At 39.0% G+C, this 26,019-nt stretch overlaps 2 protein-coding genes across 2 annotated transcripts in view; one reads left to right on the forward strand and one right to left on the reverse strand.

The window, feature by feature from the left end:
* The window catches only part of LOC135472451 (adhesion G-protein coupled receptor V1-like), a 113,780-nt gene that overhangs the window by 59,271 nt on the left and 28,490 nt on the right, over positions 1–26,019 (reverse strand). Inside the window, exons 24-45 of the mRNA XM_064751967.1 lie at positions 25,617–25,748; positions 24,732–24,946; positions 24,060–24,298; positions 23,324–23,584; positions 22,608–22,742; positions 15,215–15,487; positions 14,489–14,692; positions 13,821–13,944; positions 12,806–13,090; positions 12,197–12,369; positions 11,426–11,817; positions 11,201–11,319; positions 10,452–10,570; positions 9,977–10,155; positions 9,307–9,469; positions 6,720–6,869; positions 5,998–6,376; positions 5,230–5,355; positions 3,809–3,994; positions 3,146–3,285; positions 2,123–2,222; positions 255–434 (exon numbers count right to left, since the gene is read on the reverse strand). Coding sequence (XP_064608037.1) covers positions 255–434; positions 2,123–2,222; positions 3,146–3,285; positions 3,809–3,994; positions 5,230–5,355; positions 5,998–6,376; positions 6,720–6,869; positions 9,307–9,469; positions 9,977–10,155; positions 10,452–10,570; positions 11,201–11,319; positions 11,426–11,817; positions 12,197–12,369; positions 12,806–13,090; positions 13,821–13,944; positions 14,489–14,692; positions 15,215–15,487; positions 22,608–22,742; positions 23,324–23,584; positions 24,060–24,298; positions 24,732–24,946; positions 25,617–25,748 — 4,274 coding nt within the window. The remainder of the gene's footprint in view (positions 1–254; positions 435–2,122; positions 2,223–3,145; positions 3,286–3,808; positions 3,995–5,229; positions 5,356–5,997; positions 6,377–6,719; positions 6,870–9,306; positions 9,470–9,976; positions 10,156–10,451; positions 10,571–11,200; positions 11,320–11,425; positions 11,818–12,196; positions 12,370–12,805; positions 13,091–13,820; positions 13,945–14,488; positions 14,693–15,214; positions 15,488–22,607; positions 22,743–23,323; positions 23,585–24,059; positions 24,299–24,731; positions 24,947–25,616; positions 25,749–26,019) is intronic.
* Positions 20,271–22,285, forward strand: LOC135472251 (perlucin-like). Its single transcript, XM_064751664.1, has 2 exons — positions 20,271–20,555; positions 21,570–22,285. Exons 1-2 carry the CDS (start codon positions 20,294–20,296, stop codon positions 21,809–21,811), a joined length of 504 nt encoding a protein of 167 aa, XP_064607734.1. The 5' UTR covers positions 20,271–20,293; the 3' UTR covers positions 21,812–22,285.

Here is a 26,019-nt window from a genome sequence, read left to right on the forward strand (position 1 = left end):
TCTTCAACTTTTTCAACCACTGCAGCACTTTTTCAGTGGAATTAATGCTTGCAATCATTATGATGACGACATTAAAAATGATGTGTTTGTGTTAATAAAGATGCAAGCTTCTCTACACCTCATAGTTCTCTGAGAATGTTTCAAAACATTGGTTACAGAGGTGTTTGAAAAGGTTGAAGAATTAGAATAGTACACTTTAAAACATTTCTTTTCAAGCCAACCAGACCAAACTGACTCTCTGAAATATATCATACCTGATGAACCAAACTTTCTGTCAACAAAAAGCTGCAGATTTGTCTCCCCTTCCTGGACGGTAACATAGAGGGAGTTGGTGGAGAAGCTGATCACACCATGAGGGTCGTCGCTCCCCCTGATGGAGATTGAAGCAGTGCCTTGCTGGGGGTGGATAGTGGCACCTCCACTGGGTCTGACACCTGGTGCAAGTAAAACGAGTTGTTCAAGATAATTGAGGATGATACATGATATCTGTGTCTGAAAACAGCTGAAGAGCATAGTGCAAAAAAGAGTTTTCTTATTTCTTTCAAAGCATTAAAGGGAAAGACCTCTAAAAATCGAAGTAGGCATCACTGAATAGACCACTTAAAACTATACATAAATATACTTTCATTTATTTTTTTAGATTTTAGTGAAGAGAATTAAACGGCGTTCAAACATTTTAATTCTAAGGTGGGCTTTATTGGCCATTTATGATTAGATTTAGGAACTCTGATGTCACAGAAAGTTTTTCCAACCCTGATCATGACAGTGAATGTTGGGATAACTCTTTTTACCCAGGAGTAAAAGATTACTGACATAATGTTCTCAAAAATTCCTTTCTTCTGGTCAGCATCAGGAAAAAAAGGTGATATGATGTCAGAGTTCCTAGATACGGTCAGTATGGCTCATAAAGCCCACCATAGAGCTGATGTGACGTCAGAGTTCCTAGATACTGTCAGTATGGCTCATAAACCCACCATAGAGCTGATGTGATGTCAGAGTTCCTAGATACTGTCAGTATGGCTCATAAACCCCACCATAGAGCTGATGTGATGTCAGAGTTCCTAGATACTGTCAGTATGGCTCATAAACCCCACCACAGAGCTGATGTGAAGTCAGAGTTTCTAGATACCGTCTTTATGGCTCATAAAGCCCACCATAGAGCTGATATGATGTCAGAGTTCCTAGATACTGTCAGTATGGCTCATAAACCCACCACAGAGCTGATGTGACGTCAGAGTTCCTAGATACTGTCAGTATGGCTCATAAAGCCCCACCACAGAGCTGATGTGACATCAGAGTTCCTAGATACTGTCAGTATGGCTCATAAACCCCACCGCAGAGCTGATATGACGTCAGAGTTCCTAGATACTGTCAGTATGGCTCATAAACCCACCATAGAGCTGATGTGACATCAGAGTTCCTAGATACTGTCAGTATGGCTCATAGACCCCACCATAGAGATGATATGACGTCAGAGTTCCTAGATACCGTCAGTATGGCTCATAAACCCACCATAGAGCTGATATGACGTCAGAGTTCCTAGATACCGTCAGTGTGGCTCATAAACCCCACCATAGAGCTGATGTGATGTCAGAGTTCCTAGATACCGTCAGTATGGCTCATAAACCCCACCATAGAGCTGATGTGATATCAGAGTTCCTAGATACTGTCAGTATGGCTCATAAACCCCACCATAGAGCTGATATGACATCAGAGTTCCTAGATACTGTCAGTATGGCTCATAAAGCCCACAATAGAGCTGATGTGACATCAGAGTTCTTAGATACCGTCTGTATGGCTCACAAAGCCCACCACAGAACTGATGTGACGTCAGAGTTCCTAGATACTGTCAGTATAGCTCGTAAAGTCCACCATAGAATTTAAATATCTGAATGCCTCAAAAAACTCTCCCTTCAAAAACTCCCAAAAAATAAATGGAAGTATTTTTATGCATTGTTTTCAGTTGTCTATCTGATAAGCCTTACTTCATATTTTAGCTTTCTTTTACTTTAAAGAATCCATGAAGAACTCTACATGTAATCAAAGAAAACTTTCTTTCTTTGACGTATCTTTATTCAGCACAAAATGGACATGGAGTCTAAATACTTATATATGAACCTACCTTCGGTAGAGACACTTATCAGTTTCAACTCATACTCCTCATTCAGCTCTGGCAGCTGATCTCTTAAAACCTCTACATGGACTGTCTTCAGCAGCTCTCCCTGTCAATCATCATAAACAAGGTAAAAATGATTTTTTTCTTATATCAGTTTTGAAAGTAACTATTAGAGACACAAGATACTCACTGAAAACCTTCAATTAGCTAAATATCTCATCAATTTATATATCAATGTACAGTGTACTATTAGCCATGCATTCAGTTCCACTTGCATTGTTGCCTTCGTCAAAATGTTTTTAGTCAAAAATTTTGTAATTCATTGTTGAAATTCCCTCTCTCCCACACCACTCTTAAGATTTTGAATTTAAATTTTGAATACTTTTCAAAGTTATGGAGAAAAAGTTGCATTTATATTTTAATGCTATTCAAAAGTAACTGGACTATAAGAATCCAGCAGATCTAATCAGTGAGGCGTCATTTCAGAGTCAAACAGGATATGCACACAGCTTGATGTTCATTACATACTAAACAATAATCCAGACAGCAACATATCACCACAGGCCACAAGCTCAGAAGAACTGTGTGTCCTATGCCACAGGTTGGATTCAATTTCACATTGTGTGAAAGTGCCACCCTTTCAGACAACCAGTTTTAAAAGTTTGCATACAAACTATAATGTATCAGCCTGTTTACATGTTATAAGTTACAGATGTTGAGAGAAGTTGTGGGAAGTGCTCTATCTAAAACTCTTACATGGCGAAGCTCTGACAGCTCGTAAAGGTTCAACTTGTACGACATAATTTGGCGGAAAAAATGCATAACACCAGCCTCGTTATCTAGTGATTTTAATTGCCATATTACTCAGATTAATGTATTCCTTTTCAATGTTTTTTAACACTCAATTTAACAATACACACAGGGTAAGCTAATTATGAGTAAATCATTTAAACTGGACACTAATCCTTTAAGACTCTTAGTCTGTCCAAATCAGAATGTGCACCTGTTCATGTATTGAGTGACATGTACCTGTAGGAAGATCAGAGTATCCCGGAAGATGTTGAGGTTGTTGTTAGGCACTGATCCATCAATTCCCTGTATCTCCCAGGTCACCGTGACCTGGCCGAGTCCAGGGGCTGAGCGGGTGATGTTGAACTCCACTGTTCTGCCTGAAACACAGCATCATGACATAGCTATGGTACAAGTTAGCACTAAACAGCACAGCAGAATAACGCTGGACCTTTTTTCAGTGGGTGTGGATGGGAGGGCTATGATCCCTGACAAACACAAAGGCATAAAAGACTTCGGACTCTTTTAAGAATAATATCATATAGGCTACTTCTGAGGCAGTAACATTATAAATGTCTTATACATTCTACCAGATTGCCCAAATATTGTTAATTAATGCACCATACATTTCTTTTATTTAGGTGACTTTTCATAGGTGCATGTGATTCAAGTTAAAAATGTTATTGTTTAAATATCTGCAATTCAAAGCATCATGTAAGGAATTCAAATTTTCATAATTTGGAATTACCTCCACTTATTCCACCCCAAATCTTAAGTTGTCTCCCTTTATTCTAAAATGGTATGAAATGAGTAAGAATCACGATGTTTCCATGAAAGTAGTTTTATTTTTTGAAGAATTTTTCCACACTTTTCAATTTAAATTAGAAAGTAAATGGCAATTACCTTCTTCTGTGACAACTGACAATGGACTAATCCCTAAAACTCCAGCAACATTGTCATTAGCCTGGATTACCACAGTAACAGAATCATTTGCACTGATGGTAGCTCCGCCTCCTGGTTGGACTAACTGTACAATGATAGTCTCATCATCCTCGGGAATCTCATCTTCCAGGATTGACACAGTTATAGCTATGGAAAATCAGAAACCAAACCAAATATAGACTGGTTACCTACTTTCTTTATACACATTCAATCCAGTAAAAATGTACAGGTAGTTTGTGACTATTACCATGTAATCGTAATGAGTTTATTTTTGTAAGCACAGTTCATTGATTGTCTTGATACTGTTTTTATTGTATCACTTTCATTCGACAAATGTAAGATTTAAATCTTACATACAAAACATGTTCTGTCAAAACTGTATAATACATGTTACGATGTATTTTTTAAATTTATTACACAAACACACTTTTTCAAACATTCCAATACACACACAAAAGTTTTCTTTCCAAGAACACCGAGTGACATATGTGATGATATTTGACAACAAGAAAGAACAATCTGTATTCACGGGAATACAGATTCACATGACATCAAATAAGAGATACCTGTTAATACATAAACAGTCACATTTATTTAGTGCCATGCAACTTTACTGACTGTTAACACATACAAAACCCCAAATATGATATGTTTTTATTCAAGTAGTACAAACAAAATACATGCATATAAATTCCATAAACATCTGTGTTAATAGTGTTTAGTGAAGACGGTACATCTACATGAGTAATGCTCAATGATACAAGAGAAAATCACATTAAAAATAGCGTTCAAAGGATAAACCTACCTCCTGTCACAAAAAGGAAATAAGAGAAGAAATATTATATTACAAGATTTGATTACTTCAGTAACATGAACACTAATGGATAAAACCTGAGTGATCGTAGATGTAACCCTCAAGATCACATACCCAGCAACAATGGGTTCAAATCCACCTTCTGGTAAATTGACTGCGCCTTCAACAATAACTTCTTCAATATGCTTATTTGGTACTGGGCCTCGTACAGTGTGATTTCTCCTTAGATCTACCCGGCTTGACCCAATCATACCAAACTGATACCATCTTGTAATTGAGACATTTGGTGGGGTTCACATCGCAAACTGAGTTAATGATGTAAGAAACCATTTTACACAGCTGTCATTCTTAAACTTGCAACAACTGCCAACTAAATATTTCTGTCCATGTTCATCAAACAACATAACCTTCAAACAACACCTAACTTTAACATTACATTATTTCATCCAAAATATGAAAAAATGTGTACCTGAGAAATTTTCTAACGAGTAGTCAAAATCAATCAATCAATCAAGAGTTAATGTAGAGTAGACCAAAACTGAGTGACTTGATGGATAGATCGACTTACTGGCCCGTTCATCTCCATCCAGAAAGCGTAGCTGTGCCCCACCTGCTCTGAAGTCCACCCCTGGGGACGCTGTGCTGGCGCTGACGTTCACTGTCCAGGAGATCGTCACCTCCCCGATACTACCACCTACCACACAAACAATACAGAGACACCATACACATGCCATTCTTCTCAGAAATGACAAGTAACTGTTTCTGTTGACTGTTTCACTTGAATTGAGTTAAATATGATTACAGGACTTGAAAGAAATACTCAACTAAAAAAAATGTCACCTTCTGAAAATAAGGAATTGTAAAATTACCATGATTTGGTTAAATGCATCTTTTATTGTGTTGTAACAATATTTATGCATTTTGAGAAAAAAAAATTATTAGTTATTATTACTTATTGTTCTACAAATTCCTTACTGGGTATACAGCCAAGCAGGTTTTGTTTTGTGATTATTCATACGCAAGTTCAGTATTCATCAAGCAATCAACCAAGTAAGCTATAATTGACCTCATGAATACTTATTAATACATAATAACTGCTAACATATTAAGATTCAGGAAACTTTGTTCAAAATTTTTCACAATATTTTACCCATTTCTACAGCAAGCTATTTTCCTCAACAACACAACAGCTAGGATATTAATTAAAGCATTCAAAAGAACAAACAATAGCTCCTAACAGTATAAATACAACACGCACAACATACATTTCATAACGTACACAACAGATGCATACAAAAAATTAAAACTCATCGAAGGTAATTAAAAGTAACTTTACCTTCCCTGCCTAGGACAAGATCCACGGACAGCTGGCCTTGTTCTGGAACAACAATGAGGCTACCACCATCCTCGGCAGATGGGTTCGCACTGAAGATGCTGAACACACCTTGAGCATTATCATTTTTAAGAATAACCACCTCCGCTGATGTCAGCGACCCAAACTTTGGAGTGTCATCTACATTCACAGGATTGCGGCCTACAAGCTCTATACCTGTCAGTACCAGCATGAACTTCTCGTCAAGCTCTGGCCTGTTGTCAGCCAAAATGGTGACAGGTAAAGAGACAACAGAGCTGTCAGCAGGAAAGATCACAAAGGCTCCTTGGACAGCACGGTAGTCATCACCTGGAGAAGCGCTGGTGTCGTACAAAAACCTGGCCTGAAAGATTTAACAATTGTCAGGATGTAAGTCTAAAAAATTGTAATACTTGTATTAAATAATGTGATACAATACTAGGTAATGATGTGATAATAATATGCCAAAGAAGGTACTGAATATTAAGAGTGCATATATATGTGCAGCAGTTAATTAGCAGTTGATTAGCAGTTTATTATACTTAAAGGTACAAAATAAGAAATGCAGTTCTATTTAAACACATTTTTATAGTCAGCAATATTTTCATAACAATTTATATCCGTAATTCGACAAAAGTGCATTCATTAGTTTTTAACTCTTTTTACACATATCATATTCAAAAGTACAATTTCACACTAAAGTCTACCTTCACAGCATCTTTGGCATAGTACTGGGTCTGAGACGACTGCTGAAGAGCATCAGGTGTTGAGGTAAGAAACGTTGTACAGTTATGGGTTGCCGAGGTAAACTGGAAAGCAGCACAAGCCTCGGTCTCAAGACATGACTCAGCGCATCTCTGTAAAATGAGAGAGACAGATCATATTAGACAACTTAGATTTGGTAGCAAGGCTACCAAATAAATCGCCTGTAAGAGACAGATGAATGCAAAACTCCAACTTGATACATAAAGTTCTAAAGTCACGAATTTAGTAATTTACAGTAATGAATGAATGGAACATCCCCTTCATGTTACTGTGCATTACTTGTAAGCAAAACCTCTGCTCAATATATGCAGCATCCTTAAATCTCCGTTTAATGAATGCAACATCCCTAAACCTCTGTACGACAGTATCCCTGAGCCTCTGCTCAATATATGCAGCATCCCTAAACCTCTATACCACAGCATCCCTAAGCCTCTGCTCAATATATGCAGCATCCCTAAACCTCTGTAACACAGCATCCCCAAACTTCACCCAATATATGCAGCATCCCTGAACCTCTATACCACAGCATCCCTAAACATCTGCCCGATAAATACAACATCCCTAAACCTCTGTACGACAGTATCCCTGAGCCTCTGCTCAATATATGCAGCATTCCTAAACCTCTATACCACAGCATCCTTAAACCTCCGCTCAATAAATGCAACATCCCTAAACCTCTGTACGACAGTATCCCTAAGCCTCCGCCCAATTAATGCAACATCCCTAAACCTCTGTACCACAGCATCCCTAAAACTTCGCTCAATATTTACAGCATCCCTAAACCTCTGTACCACAGTATCCCTAAGCCTCCGCTCAATAAATGCAACAACCCTAAACCTCTGTACGACAGCATCCCTAAACCTCCGCTCAATAAATGCAACAACCCTACACCTCTGTACCACAGCATCCCTAAACCTCCGCTCAATAAATGCAACAACCCTAAACCTCTATACCACAACATCCCTAAGCCTCCACTTAATATATGCAGCATCCCTAAACCTCTATACCACAGCATCCCTAAACCTCCACCCAATAAATGCAACATCCCTAAACCTCTGTACCACCGCATCCCTAAACCTCTGCTCAATATAACAGCATCCCTAAACCTCTGTACCACAGCATCCCCAAACCTTTGCTCAATATATGCAGCATCCCTGAACCTCTATACCACATCATCCCTAAACATCTGCCCGATAAACGCAACATGCCTAAACCTCTATAACACAGCATCCCTAAACCTCCACCCAATAAATGCAACATCCCTAAACCTCTACACCACAGCATCCCTAAACCTCTGCTCAATATATGCAGCATCCCTAAACCTCTGTAACACAGCATCCCTAAACCTTCGCTCTATATATATATACAGCATCCCTAAACCTGTATACCACAGCATCCCTAAACCTCTGCCCAATAAATGCAACATCCCTACACCTCTGTACCACAGCATCCCTAAACCTCTGCTTAATATATGCAGCATCCCTAAACCTTTGTAACACAGCATCCCTAAACCTTTACTCAATATATACAGCATCCCTAAACCTTTGCTCAATAAATGCAACATCCCTAAACCTCTATACCAAAGGATCCCTAAGCCTCTGCTCAATATACGCAACATCCCTAAACCTCTGTAACACAGCATTATTAAACCTTCGCTCAATATACACAGCATCCCTAAACCTCTATACCACAGCATCCCTAAACCTCCGCCCAATTAATGCAACATCCCTAAACCTCTGTACCACAGCACCCCTAAACCTTTACTCAATATATACAGCATCCCTAAACCTCTGTACCACCGCATCCCTAAACCTCTGCTTAATATATGCAGCATCCCTAAACCTTTGCTCAATAAATGCAACATCCCTAAACCTCTATACCACAGCATCCCTAAACCTCCGCCCAATTAATGCAACATCCCTAAACCTCTGTACCCCTCCGCATCCCTAAACCTTCGCTCAATATATACAGCATCCCTAAACCTCTGTACGACAGCATCCCTAAACCTCCCTTCAATATATCCAGCATCCCTAACATTTACTTTCCGTCAATGAATGCAGAAGCTCCAGGTATAACATAAGCTACGCCTGCACTATATATAGGTGAGATAAAAATGACAAAAAGTATATTCTGGACAATGGGACAAATAGGACTTCTATCTGAAGGTCCCTAGAGCACTGATGGCGGTATCTACAACGGGGAGTGTAGACCGTAGCATGTACTTAGAATCTAGGTCTGATACATTATTTTCATATATTCAAACTGCCATGCTACCAGGTGTGTATATGTAATAACAATATGCCATATTGAAGGAATATAAACAATCCTATAAAACAAACTTCACGTAAGACCACACTCGGGGCTTTTTGGCATGGCATCAATGGCTGATTATCACCAACTCAAGAGAACAAGGGAGGCAACACCTTATGTGCCTTGGTGATTGGCAACCAAACAAAATGACAAGAGTAAGGAAAGCTTATATGAGTTACTGTTACACAGCACATAAAACACTGTGATTGGCTGACTTACATCCAATGTGCTGTTCTGAGTGCTCAGTGGATTATTGCTGCTCTCTCCCAGTCTGGCCACTGAGTAGAAATCAAACACACTGCTACCATTCCTGTACACCTCTGTCAGCAGGTCAATACCCTGGGTCTGGTAATACACCCGCAGGTCTCCAAACTTACCACCACTGAAACAAGGTAAACAAAGCAATGTCAGAAACTTCTGAAAAAATACACATTCTGGTCAGTGTGAGATGCTTACCTCCTGGTCAGTGTGAGGTGAAAACTGTACTGCTTTGTCAGTGTGCAGTGATAAAACATACCTCCTGGTCAATGCTAGGTGACTTAGCACACCTCTTTATCAAGGTGGGAGGTCAAATACATACCACAGAGTCAGTGTCAGGTGCATACACATAAACCCTATGGTCAGATTGAAAACACACTTCCGGCGCAATGTTTACGTGAAAAACCATCTTTGTGTGAGTGTGAGGTCACAAATGTGCCTCCTGACCAGTGGGAGGAATATTTAGTCAACATTTTTTCTGCACAAAAACATTCATAATTTCACAGTTATCATTCTATTTGAATCATTTTGTTTGGAGTAAAATGTCTAAATTCAATCTCTAATGTACCTCCAAATGAGTGTACCTCTCAATGATTGTTACCTCTCCATGAATGTTACATGAAAAACATACCTCCTAGTGAGTGTGAGGAATTGGTTACTGTCAGCTGCTCTTTCGTCCACAGTATATCTCTGTGCAGAGAAGGCTACCCGACCGTGGGGGTCATCATTAGGCAGGATACTCAGGGTGAACTCGTGATCACTCCCAATCCTGGCTCCTTCCGACGCTGACACCAGGCGTATGATGATGTCCTACAATCAGCCATAATCACAGATTTGATACAAAAAGCCCAAAACATAAAGTGCATCTATAATTTTATATTATAAACAATAAATGTCATGCAATATACCTTGCAATTTTAGAGTGAACAATTTCAGGATAGATCACTCATCACAGGTATACAATCGAACTAATGTTATCAACAAACAAAAATATTAAAACCACTTCTGATTAAAATTGTAAAATCTTCACCCTCTGTAAGAATTTGCTCAGAATTTGAATTAAGCCTGGAGGTTGTTATAAAATAAAGTGCATGTATTACAGGTACCTCTTGTTGTTCAGGTATGTCATCAGGTAAGACTGTCAGGGATATGTCCATGTGGGCCTCGTTACTCACAAATATCTCTGTACCTGACACAGGTGAAATCTCTGACGAAGCAGCTACATCTGAAGAGGAGGATACAATACTATGTGTTATCATGTTTTTCTGGTAGATTAACATCTAAGTTACCACTAATCTCTGGTGACACAGCTCAAAGTCTACGTCTTTTCTGTCAGCTAAAGTACCAGGGACAGATTCCACAAAGCCATTTCTGACTTGAGTCAAAATTTAAAACTTCTTCACAATGCTTAGTTTTTGGAAGTTTAAATGTTCATACAGTGGACAACATTTATGAGGTGGTCTCATTTATGAACTTTTAGTTAATGGAACCCAAAAATAAGCTCTAAAATTACATTAAAATTCAGAGGCCTTTGTTGCAGAAGGGGTAAGCACGCCAGTGCGATGCAATGACTCAGAGCCTCTCACCAATGGGGTCGATGTGAGTTCAAATCCAGCTCATGCTGGCTCCCTCTCCGGCCGTACGTGTAAAGGTCTTTCAGCAACCTGCGGATGGTCGTGGGTTTCCCCCTGGGCTGTACCTGCTTTCCTCCCACCATAATGCTGGCCACCGTCGTATAAGTGAAATATTCTTCAGTATGGCGTAAAACACTAATCAAATAAATAAATAACTAAATAAATATATTCAAATTAAAACTCTCAGAACACATACTTCCTTATTACTAATATATACTCACTGTTTAAGGTGGCCTCCCAGCGAACATTAACCACGCCCATCGTGCCTCCAGAACGTGTGATCGTCACATTGAGTTGCCTCCCTTGAGACTCAGTGGGTTCGTTGATACTCATGCCTGAGCTGGCAAAACCTGAATTCACAAATATCATTTCATCTATAATAAAATGTGAAATAAGGGAAAATATCACTTTATTTCTATATTAAACATTCTGCATATACTATATACAATGTTTCAAAATAAACTGGCTTCAGGGTTAAGTTGAATACAGTGTTGTATGTGCATACAGCATCAATAAGTTGGAGAGAGTCACACCCACTGGGATCATACTTACTGAAGGCCCCACTGGGGTCATACTTACTGAAGGCCCCACTGGGGTCATCTGATGGTGCTATTGTGACACTGGCAACTGTGTTATTCCCCAGAACAGCGCCCCCTGTCATGCCAGCCAACAACTCGATTGTGAAGAACTCAGCCAGCTCAGGAATGTCATCGTCTTTAATCTCGACCAGTAATGGCTTAGTTGCCTCCCCTTCTGACAGGATGACATCAGTTGATAAACCTGTATAGTCTTGCCCTTTTGTGGTCGTGCCATCAGTTATTCTGTACTTCACAATGATCTGTCAAAAGATATCCACATCCACAAATTTCAAAGATAATATTAAATCAGACTTAACCATACAATTTTAAACATCAAACACAAAACACATTTATTCTTTCATTTGATTGTTATTTCTACCAAAAAATGATCAAACAATGTTAATAAAGACTGGTAAATTCAGCCACTGGTGATTTGGCGAGATACTGCTAAATGCAATTGTAGTGAGTTACATTCAGGTTAGTGAAGAAGATTTTAATTGGGTAGTCTCATTATTACACAACAGACCTTAAATACTGAGTTGACAAATCACTTTACCGAGTATTACTGGTCACATGTTGAACTAACATCTCCATAGCCTTATCTGGGGCTTTATGCCACCTAGACAAATGCATTCTCACCTCCCCAAACAGCCCTCCCCTGCGGATGACATTCACCACTGGCCCTGTATGGTTCTCGTACACGGTCACCCTCAGGGGAGACAACTCCAGGATACCATAGGCATTGTCATTGCTTTGGATCAGTATCTGGGCAAAGGTCATGGTGCCAATATCCAAGCCAGGGGAGGATGGGACTGCAGCAAAGAGTGGAACATCATTATAATATGACTGACCTAATTTAACTACATGTACGATCACTGTCAAATTTTCATGAAATAGAAACGCTGAAAAACATGACTTCATATTTTAAACTTGACACTTTAGATCCTTCTCATATAAAATTGGGGATGATGACTTATAACCTTAAACAAGGATAAACTGTATTTGAGCTAAAAATCTGTCCCAAAAAGTGCAATTTTAGAGGCACATAAATGTGATAAAACATCACTTTTACAGTTAAACCTTCCAGTAGGATGTCATCCTTACTTCCAAACACTGAGACCTCAAAACACCTTTTTATGATTAGTTGAACTCTCAAACTTAACCATGGATGAAATCTTAAGTCAAATATACTCTGTGTTGGTAAATGACAAAGTTTCCATATTAAAACAATTCTCCTGATTGACATACCTGGGCGGGGCTGTTCTCCTTGGACCAGCGTGACAGCTGTTAATCTCACATATACAGACTCCGCCTCCTCAGGTTGATCATCATCCAGCAGGGTTATGTTGAATGAGGCAGAGTCCTGGCCTGATGAGAAGCGTACTGTCCCACTGACAGGAGTGAAGTCAGAAAAGTTCGCACGAGCCACGCCAGGGGAGATAAATGCATATGTCTCTGATGGCGCTAGAGTCTGATAGTTCACATCCACAATTCCACGGGTGCCGAAGAGGCGATTTACGGAGACAGTCACATCTGAAATGACAAAATTTAATTATACATGAAATGATGGTCACAAATCTAGCTTTCAAATAATAAACAAGTGTCAGAAGTGCCACAGCTGAGTAACTATTGGCTACAATCAATGTTGACTAAAAGAAGCATCAGTAAGTTCATTCATTTATTTATTTCAATGTGATTAATGCAATAGTTCGATACTGCGACTGAGGCTTAATTCCTAGGTGGAGGACAATGGAGTGGCTGCAGTACAAAATCACCACAGTTTGCCCAGTATCTGACAAACCCCGTGACTTAAGGCTCTGACCTCACCCGGGATCACCAAGCAATCTTAGACTTAAGTCAAAATTTCAAATCACTTTTGTTAAATCATCAAAATTGTTATTTCTTACAAAACCAGATCAAAATTTTTATTCACAACATAAGTCATTTTGAAACAATTTTCAGTTAGAATAAGGTGAGGAAATGTAACAAATTTAATGACTGAAATTTTGACTTGAGTCCAAGATGGCTTCGTTGTCCTAGGGCCTGGATTCCAATATAAATGTCAAACGCTTCTAACAGACAAGCAAACAAGGGAAGACCCATGTTGATTCCAGTACATGTACATTTGTGTTGGTGATCTAATATAGCAGTTTGGCAAGACTGAATTAATTTGGCAGGACTCAATTAAAGATTGAGCCTTATTAATTGATTGAGTCTCATTACAATTGTTGCTTAATTCTCTCCTTCCATCCATGACACTCACTGTGGAAGCCTTCTGTAGTTTGGAGTGGTCTGTCTGAGCTGGGAATGGCAAAGACACCATAAGGGTTGTCATTGGCCTCGATACGTAGGGTGGCTGTTAGTTTGTCTGTGTCACCAAGCTGACCCTGAGGATAAATATACACAAAACTGTATGATGTAATATCAGTTTCTGATCAAGTAAAGTTCACAGGGGGAAATAAATTTTTTGATTTCAATAGCGCTACTAAAACTTGAATCAATGGTAATAAAATTTAGCCTTGGGTTACTGCCCTTGAATCTCTGTATGAAGTTTCATTCATTTTGACTCAAAACTTGAATACAACAAAAAAAAAAAAATTAAAGAAAAGGAACATTTGAATAAAAGAGCATCTGAAAATCGCATTTTTCAATGGGCTTCCTACTCAAGTTTGCCACATATAATAAACGACCACGGCATTTTGGAAAAGGATGGACTGATGGGAGGACGGATTTGTATGACTAAGGCAACAGCCATTAGCCAAAGTTGGAAAAACCATTGATAGAGACAGGTGTGGTCTCCAGTTTGACAGGTACATGCAGGACACTAATTATCCTATAAACATACACATTCTTCTGTCAAAATTTTCACTCCCTGGTTCGTGGGCAAAATAGTTGAGAGATATGCCAAGGTCAGTGAAGTGTTTGCCTTACCTTTGTGACGTTGACCAGCCTGATGGTCACCACATGGTCCAGCTCAGGCTCAGCATCGGCCCGCACCTGTATCTCAAACTGATTGGCTACCTGACTGTCCAGGAAGTTCAGCGAGCCCTGTTTAGCCATAATGTCATTAGCTGTGTCCGCAAGGACCTCCCACCTGACACTGGTCAGGCCGATGGCACCCCCCAGCCTCACAACCTAACAGTCAAAAAAAAAAAATATCTGATGAAAGAGGAGCTAACCATTTCTTGCTATCAAAAGTACTTTGGTTAATTTGTATGGGTTGTTGACTTATATGATTGTGTATAGACTTTGTCTGTTGCTCTGGAAAGCTGCGTACTTACAAACTAATTTGTAAATACTCGGAATGACAAAATTAGTTCAAAACAACATAAATAGCGGTCAGCTGTCTAAAAAAGTTTGCAAATTATTTATTTTCAAAAAATCTCAGATGCCCAAAGCCAGCTAGACCACAGTGTCATGTAATAATCTTCCCCTCAATTTTACGTAGGAAGGTCTGGCAGTAACCTGTGGATGGTTGTAGGTTTCCCCCGGGTTCTGCCCGGTTTCCTCCCACCATAATAATACTGCTGGCCACTGTCATATAAGTAAAATATTCCTGTGTGCAGTGTACACCTGTCAAATGCATAAATAAATGTTGTGTTACACAGAATACAGAAATCAATCAGTTTGGTCCAAATGTCTCATGAACACCCTCACCTGGAAGGTCACTGTGCTAAAGCCGATATCTCCAACTTCTGGCGTGGAGACATTCCGAGATTCATCAGCAAACTGAAACAACCCATAGGCTCCATCAGAATAGTCTATCACCACAGTAACACGGGCTCCGATTCCCACAGCAGCCCCACCTGTAGGGTTCATCAGTTGGACATAGAAGGTCTTGTCATCCTCCGGGACGTTGTTGTCATTAATCTTGATGTTGATGATGCCGTACCTTTGTCCAGGGTTGAAGTCTAAACGTCCACCTGCCACCTGTGACAAGAGAGAGATCAAAGTCAAAAACCTGGCCACAAAGGTGAACACATCCACAAGTACACTGAATGTCTTAAATGTTCTGAGAAGAAAAGTACAACTTCAGGACCACAACAACATGATTATCAGCTATTAAACTATGACTAGAAAAACACACGGAAACCTTCTATTACAGTTTGTGGCAGCACATGTAAACTTGATGGGATTAATTAAAAGTTGTCTAAATATCAGGCTGCCAATTAAGCTAAAGAAAAACAAAACAGAAACTGAAAGTGTCACAACAAGCTGGTAAATATATGTTCACATTTGAATCTACAAGTACAGCAAAAGAATGTCCTCAGGCTTATTCAGTAATATTTCTCTCTACACATTTTGAGAGCATTATTTTAACTGCATGGAGTCAATCTTATAACACAAAGTTTTGTTGTTTTGTAACATACATGTAGTTTCCATACCATAAATCAAACTGTAAACATGAATGTCAAATGTAAACTACAACTAAGTAAAATAAATATCTATAAATCAAAAATAGAATTTCGCATGTCTGAAGAGGAAAATGGAAAAGTAACAAGTCATTCTTTCATAATTTCAAATTTTATGTCATCACTCAATCCTAGTATAATTTGATATGACAGAGGTTAAGTTTACAAGTGGATGCTCAGCCCTTGGAGGACCACAACACTTCACCAGGTATGTAATCAGCAGTTTGTAGAGTTTGGCAACACCTATCCAGATAGATAGACACAATTCATTAGCCAGTAGCTTGTGATTAGGAGAACAGCGCATTATACCCCAAAGATAGCATGTGCCCTTTACCACAACCAAAGAAAAAAGACAAACCCCACAAGAACTGGGCCTTGTTTCACAAATTGCATGTAGCACTACATTCACATAACTACCATGACAACGTAATACCTGCTGTTTGCCATGGAAGTCATATACACGTTACGTGCGCTTTGTGAAATGGGGTAAAGATCCTTTAACAGCTAGACTTTAATAAGAGAAAGCTGATGAAAACAATTATGATCTTTTCAGTCTAGCACATAAAAATGCCCAAAGGGTAACAAGCCAGCTCGGAAGTGAATATTAATATATACATACAAAAAAATATGTTTCTGAGAAATGGAAAGCTATATTCTAGCCGGAAGATGTCAAGCACCTCAACCGAAGTTCATCTAAAAAGTAGAGATATACTTACTGGTGCCTGTTGGAAATAGCACAGAAGAAATACAGTGTTAATGTAAGGTGTAATTCATATTAATAATCAGACATAATAATCTCCGGAACGCTGAAGTGTTAATGTAATTAAGTGTAACTCATAACAGTAATCAGAAACTATAATTTCTGGAACACTGAAGTGTTGAAGTAATTAAGTGTAACTCATAACAGTAATCAGAAACTATAATTTCTGGAACACTGAAGTGTTGAAGTAATTAAGTGTAACTCATAACAGTAATCAGAAACTATAATTTCTGGAACACTGAAGTGTTGATGTAATTAAGTGTAACTCATAACAGTAATCAGAAACTATAATTTCTGGAACACTGAAGTGTTGATGTAATTAAGTGTAACTCATAACAGTAATCAGAAACTATAATCTCTGGAACAATGAAGTGTTGATGTAATTCAGTGTAACTCATAACAGTAATCAGAAACTATAATCTCTGGAACGCTGAAGTGTTAATGTAATTAAGTGTAACTCATAACAGTAATCAGAAAATATAATCTCTGGAACACTGAAGTGTTAATGTAATTCAGTGTAACTCATAACAGTAATCAGAAACTATAATCTCTGGAACACTGAAGTGTTGATGTAATTAAGTGTAACTCATAACAGTAATCAGAAACTATAATCTCTGGAACACTGAAGTGTTGATGTAATTAAGTGTAACTCATAACAGTAATCAGAAACTATAATCTCTGGAACAATGAAGTGTTGATGTAATTCAGTGTAACTCATAACAGTAATCAGAAACTATAATCTCTGGAACGCTGAAGTGTTAATGTAATTAAGTGTAACTCATAACAGTAATCAGAAAATATAATCTCTGGAACACTGAAGTGTTAATGTAATTCAGTGTAACTCATAACAGTAATCAGAAACTATAATCTCTGGAACACCCAGGTCCAACAGCTCCAATTCTCGTAGACTTACACAGGGTGCCGATTTCTGATTGCATCACATATCGCATGATTTGGCTAATTTTTACATCATAGCATGATGAGTCACCACTATATATAAAAGAATTGCTTATTAAAAGTACCACAGTACACAATAACTTTCTTAGATCAACTGTTAACAACCTTCATATTGATAAGCATAACTCTAACTATTATAAAAACAATTTTACAGTAGTGGACTGTCATGCTTGAAACAGTTTAGAATGTCTAATCAAAACCACACCATCACTTTCTGCTTTCAAGTCACGTTATCTGAAAAATTATTTCAGCCAGTAAATTTATGTTTATGTGTTTTTAAAAAAATGGAATTGCGTATATTGTTTGTACTGGTTTAATGTTCATGTATTGTTACGGTCCTCGCTGACCATTTCTGCTGTCTTAACAAGTGGTCTCCGGTCCTCGTGGGGCTGTTTGTGCAGTCTAAACAAATTGTCAGCAGTCCTTGTGGGGCTGTTTGTGCAGTCTAAACAAGTAGTCAGGGTCCTTTTGGGGCCATTTGTGCAGTCTTTGTGCAGTCTTGACAAGTGGTCAGCGGTCCTCGTTGGACATTTGTGCAGTCTTAGCTAGTGGTCAGCAGTCTTCGTGGGACCATTTGTGCAGTCTTATCAAGTGGTCAGCGGTTCTCGTGGGGCTGTTTGTGCATTATTAACAAGTGGTCAGTGGTCCTCGTTGGACATTTGTGCAGTCTCAGTAAGTGGTCAGTGGTCCTCGTTGGACGTTTGTGCAGTCTCAGTAAGTGGTCAGCAGTCCTCGTGGGGCCATTTGTGCAGTCTTAACAAGTGGTCAGCGGTTCTCGTGGGGCCATTTGTGCATTATTAACAAGTGGTCAGTGGTCCTCGTTGGAGGTTTGTGCAGTCTCAGTAAGTGGTCAACAGTCCTCGTGGGACCATTTGTGTAGTCTTAAAAAGTGGTCAGCGGTTCTCGTGGGGCCATTTGTGCATTATTAACAAGTGGTCAGTGGTCCTCATTGGACGTTTGTGCAGTCTCAGTAAGTGGTCAGCAGTCCTTGTGGGGCTGTTTGTGCAGTCTTAACAAGTGGTCAGCAGTCCTTGTGGGGCTGTTTGTGCAGTCTTGATAAGGGGTCAGCGGTCCTTGTGGGGCTGTTTGTGCAGTCTTAGCAAGTGGTCAGCTGTCTTTGTGGGGCTATTTGTGCTGTCTTAACAAGTGGTCAGCGGTCCTTGTGGGGCTGTTTTTGCAGTCTAAACAAGTGGTCAGCGGTCCTTGTTGGATGCCTTTGCAGTCTTAGCTAGTGGTCAGCAGTCCTCGTGGGACCATTTGTGCAGTCTTAACAAGTGGTCAGCGGTCCTTGTGGGGCTGTTTGTGCAGTCTTAATACATTTGTTATACACTAAGCTTACCACATTTTATGTTGATCACTTTTAGGTAATTATGTTTACCAATGACACGACTCTTTAGGCAGTCTAGCAGCATAAAGACTGTGGTTTACATGAACACTAACAAGCAAGATAATTGTGAAGTATTCACGTTTACCACTGACTATATTGCCAAAAAATGTGGGAAATATCCAGTAATGTGTACCATCATGATGGCAATTCTTACAAAACCTATTCTTTCACTGAAGCTATAATCATTGCTCATAAAAGCAGAAATAAATCTGATCAACCTGACCTATACTGACAAAGAATAGTTGTATCTAGTCCCAACTTAATATATATACTGGTGTGATACTGAATGGACAGGAGATGTACAACTGTTTTACTCATATACATGGACACATATTTATTACAGCAACACAAACAAGTTACCCAGTTTGAAAAAACACCGCGTTCTTGTCCTTTCCCCACCTATATTATTCCTTCCACAAAGGACACCCAGCAAGTTTTTCACCCCCTATCCAGAGCCACCTGTGTACTTCCTCTGCCTGAGCATTGATGTGCTAATGAGGGTGCAGCAGTAACAATAATAAACCCCTGCCAGATCAGCCAGCTACATACAGCAAGGATTAAACACGCCTGCCATATTATTACTCATATACAAGCATTTCATTGCAGGTGTCTATACTACACGGACAAGGGTCATAACGAACAGGTAGCGCAGACACTTCTGCAAGGCTGTTACACCTAATTAGATTTACCGAGAAGTTTTGTGAGTCTAAGCACATTAGACCATTACAGGATAAAAGTTCTGCGAAGCTTTGTTGTACTGGCACCAGAATGTAGTGTGAATAATTGTGGAGAAGTCAGAATTCATCGTCTCTACGTGTAATGGAGAGATAGATAGAACACCTGTGCTCAATACATGTTCATAATACATGTACCTTCAGTTTAGCTTTATTTCTGAAGGAAGCTCCACACAAAAAGAGAAAATGTTGCAAAGTTTAATGTGCCTTTTGCTGCTTGCTGTTTTGCAAATAGTGGCAAGTGACTACAAAATGGACTGCATTTTGAAAATGGACTCTTGTGAGTACAAACTGCATCTTAAACCTGACACGAACAACCATGGCCAGTGTCAAAATGTTCAGCTGTGGGGTGAAGCTCACCACACTACATCTCATCGTGCAAGGCGATCTGACAATTCCAATAACAATGATGAGGATGACAGCTATAAGGGTGCCACCAAGTTTGAAAAGAAAATTTTGAAGTCAATTGACCAACTATCCGTGCGGATGTTACGAGGTGTTCGGCGGATCGAACGGCAGGTTGATGACCTTGTGGAGTCTCTAAAGCTGAACAAAGAGAAACCGCCAAAGAAATGTCCCACTGGTTTCATCTCCATTGACAACTGGCCCTCATGTTACATGTTTTCCTCATTTGACATGAGCTGGTATGAAGCCAAGGATTACTGTGCTGCCTTCGATAGTGACCTGGTGTCCCTGGGAACTACCAGGGAACATTTCATTGTCACATATTTCATCAAGAATAACAAAGGTAAATGTTTCACCTACTTTATCAAGAATAACAAAGGTATATGTTTCACCTATTTTATCAAGAGTAACAAAGGTAAATGTTTCCCCTATTTTATCAAGAGTAACAAAGGTAAATGTTTCACCTATTTTATCAAGAGTAACAAAGGTAAATGTTTCACCAATTTTATCAAGAGTAACAAAGGTAAATGTTTCACCTTTTTTATCAAGAGTAACAAAGGTAAGAGTAACAAAGGTAAATGTTTAACCTCTTTTATCAAGAGTAACAAAGGTAAATGTTTCACCTATTTTTCTAAGAATAAGGTAAATATTTCACCTATTTTATCAAGAATAACTAAGGTAAATATTTTACATATTCTATCAAGAATAACAATGGTAAATGTTTTATCTATTTTATCAAGAACAACAAAAGTAAATGGTTCCATATTTAAGGACACTGTTTATCTAAGCACCTCTAAATATTCTGGATTATACTTTACATAAACAAAATAAAATAGTCTCCATTATTTTCCTTGTCATAAATAAACAGCCTGTTTCAATGTCCAGAATCGTTTATATTTGACATTAGTTTTTATGGGTAGTGTTTAAAAACTTTAGAGTCTTAAAGTTTGTATAAATTTTTTTCTGGTCAATATCTTTAGTCTAGAGTATGGTCTGGTACAAGAATATTTCTCACAACTTTAAACACTGTACTTCATTAAAACCACAAATACTTTCCAAAACTAATTTCCTCCCCGCATGTACGAATATTTAAGCATTATAAAGGTTTATATGCATTTATATACTTCCCTATATATGAAATGTTTCTTCTCTACAATGGTTTACATATCTATAAATACATCTCTTGTATATACTGTCCTGCATGTCAATGAAGCAAAATTTACTTTCCTTGGTCTTACATATATCTTAAAGCTTCAATCATCAAGGTAGATATTTTACAAAACCAGATGTCTTCACTTGAGTCACATAAAAGTTTAATGATAATTCACATGCCTGTCCTTGTGCTTTGATTCCACAGAGTATAATGATGCTGCTGGTTGGTGGACCAGCGGGTCATTTGTCAGCAAAACAAAACAGTGGATGTGGACAGCTCAGCTCTTCCTGAAACCATTCTCATTTATAAAGTGGGCACCCGGGGAGCCTGATGAAGAGGCCGCTCAGTGTATGGTTGTCGCCGGTAAGGATGACCATCTGTGGAACGATGAACTCTGTATCCTCCGCTACAACTTTGTGTGTGAGGCAGACGCCAGGGCACTCTGAACTCTCCATGAGCTATCTGTGAGGCAGACGCCAGGACACTCTGAACTCTCCATTAGCTACCCTATTTCTTCTAATTTTTAGGGCACCTGATCTGCTCATTTTAGTCAATAAATATGTAACTATAGCAGGAATATTGAGTTTTTTGAATATATTTTTAAAAGATACTGAATCTTTTTTCTCACATGGTTAAACCGTCTCATGAACATATTCACATCTTTACTTTTCCAATAAGGCTGGTAAAGAAATGTGATATTCTACTTTCAACACCGCTAATATCTGTCCCAAAAATAAAAAGAATTAGGGTATCTGTGAGGCAGATGCCAGAAACTTTTGAACTCTTCATTAGCTATCTATGTCAGGAATTCTGAGCCCTGCATTCTCTAACTTTGCCTGTGAGGCTGACATGACTAAGTCTGTAAGGCAAACGCCCCACAAACTCTGAACTCTGGAAACTTGCCCGTGGGGCAGATCCTAGGGAAGGAGACATCATCATGAAAGACACCTGTATAGGTGAATCTTGTAGAACCTAACAAAAGCTGTGTAAGCTCTATACTACACTGGAGTTTGTATTCACCCCCATGTACATGAATAAAGATCATTTCAGACAATAAAGCAATTGTTTTTCAAAAATCCAGCATGGGGAGCAAGATTCTGAGATAATGTACACCTAGAGTGAACAATCAGACCATTACAGCCTGCAAAACAAAAAAAAAATTAAAATTTTTCCTGTTTTTTCACTCCAATCATAAATATGGAGCTCTGTCTATGGCATTAGGAAACTGTCATCCAAAATTACCTCATAGTCTGGAGAGCTCCCTGAGCTGACGGCTGTTCCATCTTCTGCCCTCCACTCGACAGACACCCTGCCCACTGACCCCTGGGCCCTGACCACAATCAGCTCCACACTCCCGGCTTCCTCTGAGGTGTGAACCTGTCAGGTGGATAGGTAGAAACTAGGATTTTACACATGTACACACAGGTATGTGACATCAAAGTCTGTGAACAATTAACCAGCAGAATCAGGCTTTAGTTTCTTGGAAGAAGCACTTACTGTCCAAATCTCAATGAAGCTTACATGTAGTGGCAACTATGTGTAAAACTTGCCTGAACATGACCGCAACCAGCCACATATATCCAAACATCAATGAAGTGAAAGAACACAAAACAAGTTGCAAGAGTTTTTTTTTTTTTTTCAATTTATTTCAATAAAACGCAGACAAATGGTTGAATTTGAAAGTGGGTTTTGTGAATCACTTTACTTGTCAATGACTTCACAAAAGTTTTTTTCATTTCCAAAACCATATATTTATTTATTTATTTATTTGATTTGTGTTTTACGCCGTACTCAAGAGTATTTCACTTATATGACGGAGGCCAGCATTATAGTGGGTGGAAACCGAGCAGAGTCCGGGGGAAAGCCACGGCCATCCGCAGGTTGCCAAAACCATATAGACATGTGACAACTGATTGAAAATTTTGCTGGAACACAAGCAAATTTTGTTAGTAGTTTACCTCTGGGGGGCTTGTAGCAGGCCTAATGATGGGGTCAGTCGGGGATGGCGGGGTGGGGGAGGATGAGAACTGTAGCAGGCCATAGGGGTGATCATTCTCCTGGATGACCACCAGGGCACGGCTGCTGTTTGGGTTGATACTGGCCCCGCTGGTCGGGGTGGAACTGTGCTGACCATCCCCAGGTAATGCCTCGGTCAGCACAACCTCGTAGTTCTCTGCCATCTCTGGCTCAAGGTCATCCAACACTGTCAGGTTCAGAAGCTGGAATAATCAAAGTCAAATAATATATTACCACAATAAATGACTGACTGCCTACAACCTATTTTGGTTCTGTCTGGTTTCCTCCCACCACAACGCTGGCAGGGGTCTTAAAAGTGAAATATTCTTGAGTACAGTGTAAAACACCGAATATCTAAATAAATCAAATACAACCAACTTTATAAGCTGAAGCTGGATGTGAAACTTTAATTTATTCATCTGTTTATTTCATTGTTATTGATTTCCACTCTGAAGAATTTTACCAGCAACCTTAACAGCAAGTTACTGACGTACTTTCACACATGTAATGTACAGATATATTCGGCATATTGGTGGGAAACAATAGAGTAATTCATTGACTCACTGGTACTCAAAGGAAGGACCAATGAGATGAAGGAGTGAGGGTAGCTATCATTACAAGAAAAATTAAACATGAAATGATATCAGACAGTTGATCCTGAAAGGAAATCATTAATACCTGTGTTTTCTGTCCTGGTACAAAACTTATGTTACCAGTCGTGTTTGTAAAGTCTCCTGTCAGAGTGTTACTGATAGGCTGACCCTCCACAACAACAGACCATGTGACTGTCACCTGACCGCTGTCACCAAGGAGACGTTCTACCAGACAGGAGAAGACCTGATCCTCAGGAGTGGCACCCACACCCTCACAGTCTCCATCAAATCCAAACAGTCCATTGGCATTGTCACTCTTCAAAACTGCAGAGCGAGAAGGGAGGTCACTTTCAGATTGATTTAATCTAAGCACAAAACTTGTTTTTACACTGTTTTTTTTTACAGTTTTAACATACTATTGTCAATGTTAGCATCTTTTTCAACATTTTAGTAGTGAAATGTCACAAGTATATGTTGTTATTATAAGATAGCCTCAAAGGCCAAAAAACTTGCGTGCTCCTGAAAAACTTAGTATAGAGTAGTTTCTATGCAACTGAGCTCGGCTCAACAGCTGAGCTAAACATGCTTACAAGGACCAGTAATGACTGAAAATATATCATGATTAATATTTGTCCCCGATATTTTACTGATATATGTTTTGTATGGAGTGGAGCATTTAATATGTAACAACAAACAAGGAAAGAACTTTTCTAGCTCAAACTTGCATCGGTCAAGAAAGTTACATGAATTGCCTCACCTGTGACGGTTGCCACGGAGTTGTTCACATCAATCCTTCCGCCCCCACGGACACTGACCAATCGGATCATGAAGGATTCCTCTGGCTCGGACAGGTTATCCTGTACTGATGAGATCACCAGGTCTGCCTCACGTACTCCCTCTCCAAACTGGACTGTTCCTGACAAGGGAGATAAGTCAGTCTCCATGGCTTGCTGATAGCGCTCTAACACCTCACTGACAAGACAACAAATACACGTACAAAATCATTAAGAACTGACATGAACAGAAACAAACAGTAATTAAATAAAAAAACTACATTGGCTTAAACACTTGACTTAAATCACCCAAATTTGGATGTCTCTTAGATGACACTGAAATTAATAATAGAATTTTTGAATCTGAACTATTTTTTAATGTACTTCAGGCTAGAAACATCAAACCTCACATGTCGCTGAGGTAAATATAGGCTTATATACTCTTTTAATATTTAACTGCTCACCCAAGTTGAGATGCACTGTAAATGCCTAATTTACTAGGATAAATTAAATGGACTATCTTATTTTCAGAGAAAGTCACTCAGGAAAATTAACTAGAACAATAAAGTTCACAATAAAATGCGACGAAATCTGGATTCCCGTGATTTAAATGTAATTCTGAATCGACGCATATCACATAATTCTGCTGGAATAATAAAGGTGTTATCCTCATGTCTTACCACCTTTAACGGTAAAAAACAGTGCAGATGTTTACAAAATTTACCAGCATACTGGGTAACCTTCATAATGAGCCTCTTAATTTATGTCACAGTAGTTCTTGTGCTCAAAACTGTACATGTCAACAACCCTCAAAGATATAAAGCTTTTTACAAGCATGTGGTGAAGACACACAAGAGCATGGAGATTACCTGGATGACAGTGGCTTGCCAATAATCTGAAAGTCCTGGATGTGTCCAATAAACTTGGTGTTACTAGCAATGGGGGAGCCCACTAACAGCTGGCCACCCTCCTTGTCCAGTAGTGCGGCGGGCACCAGTGTCCTGAAAAGTTCAGCAAGCAAGTTAGTATATATACATATATGTTGTGATTAGAAAAAAGCTGGCTCTCGGCGGTTCTCTATTACTTGAGGCCAATGACACTTGATTCTTGTTTCCTAATCAAGTATTCTGGAAAATATGGATGATGGGGCAAATTTTCATTCTTTATCATTGTTATTTCAGATATCTTTTATGACTATCTCAGTTTTGTGACAATTTCTGGAAAAATAAAATCATGAGTTCAGGTGCACAGGGGTAAGATGATGTGCAGGTG

The sequence above is a fragment of the Liolophura sinensis genome, chromosome 8 (genome assembly GCF_032854445.1).
Source record: "Liolophura sinensis isolate JHLJ2023 chromosome 8, CUHK_Ljap_v2, whole genome shotgun sequence".
Lineage (NCBI taxonomy): Eukaryota > Metazoa > Mollusca > Polyplacophora > Chitonida > Chitonidae > Liolophura > Liolophura sinensis.

Excerpts from the sequence above, each read along its gene's own strand:
- LOC135472251 (XM_064751664.1), top strand. The coding sequence starts at position 20,294 with ATGTTACGAGGTGTTCGGCGGATCGAACGGCAGGTTGATGACCTTGTG. Across the intron at positions 20,556-21,569 it reads TTTCATCAAGAATAACAAAG|AGTATAATGATGCTGCTGGT; the intron begins GTAAATGTTTCA and ends TTGATTCCACAG.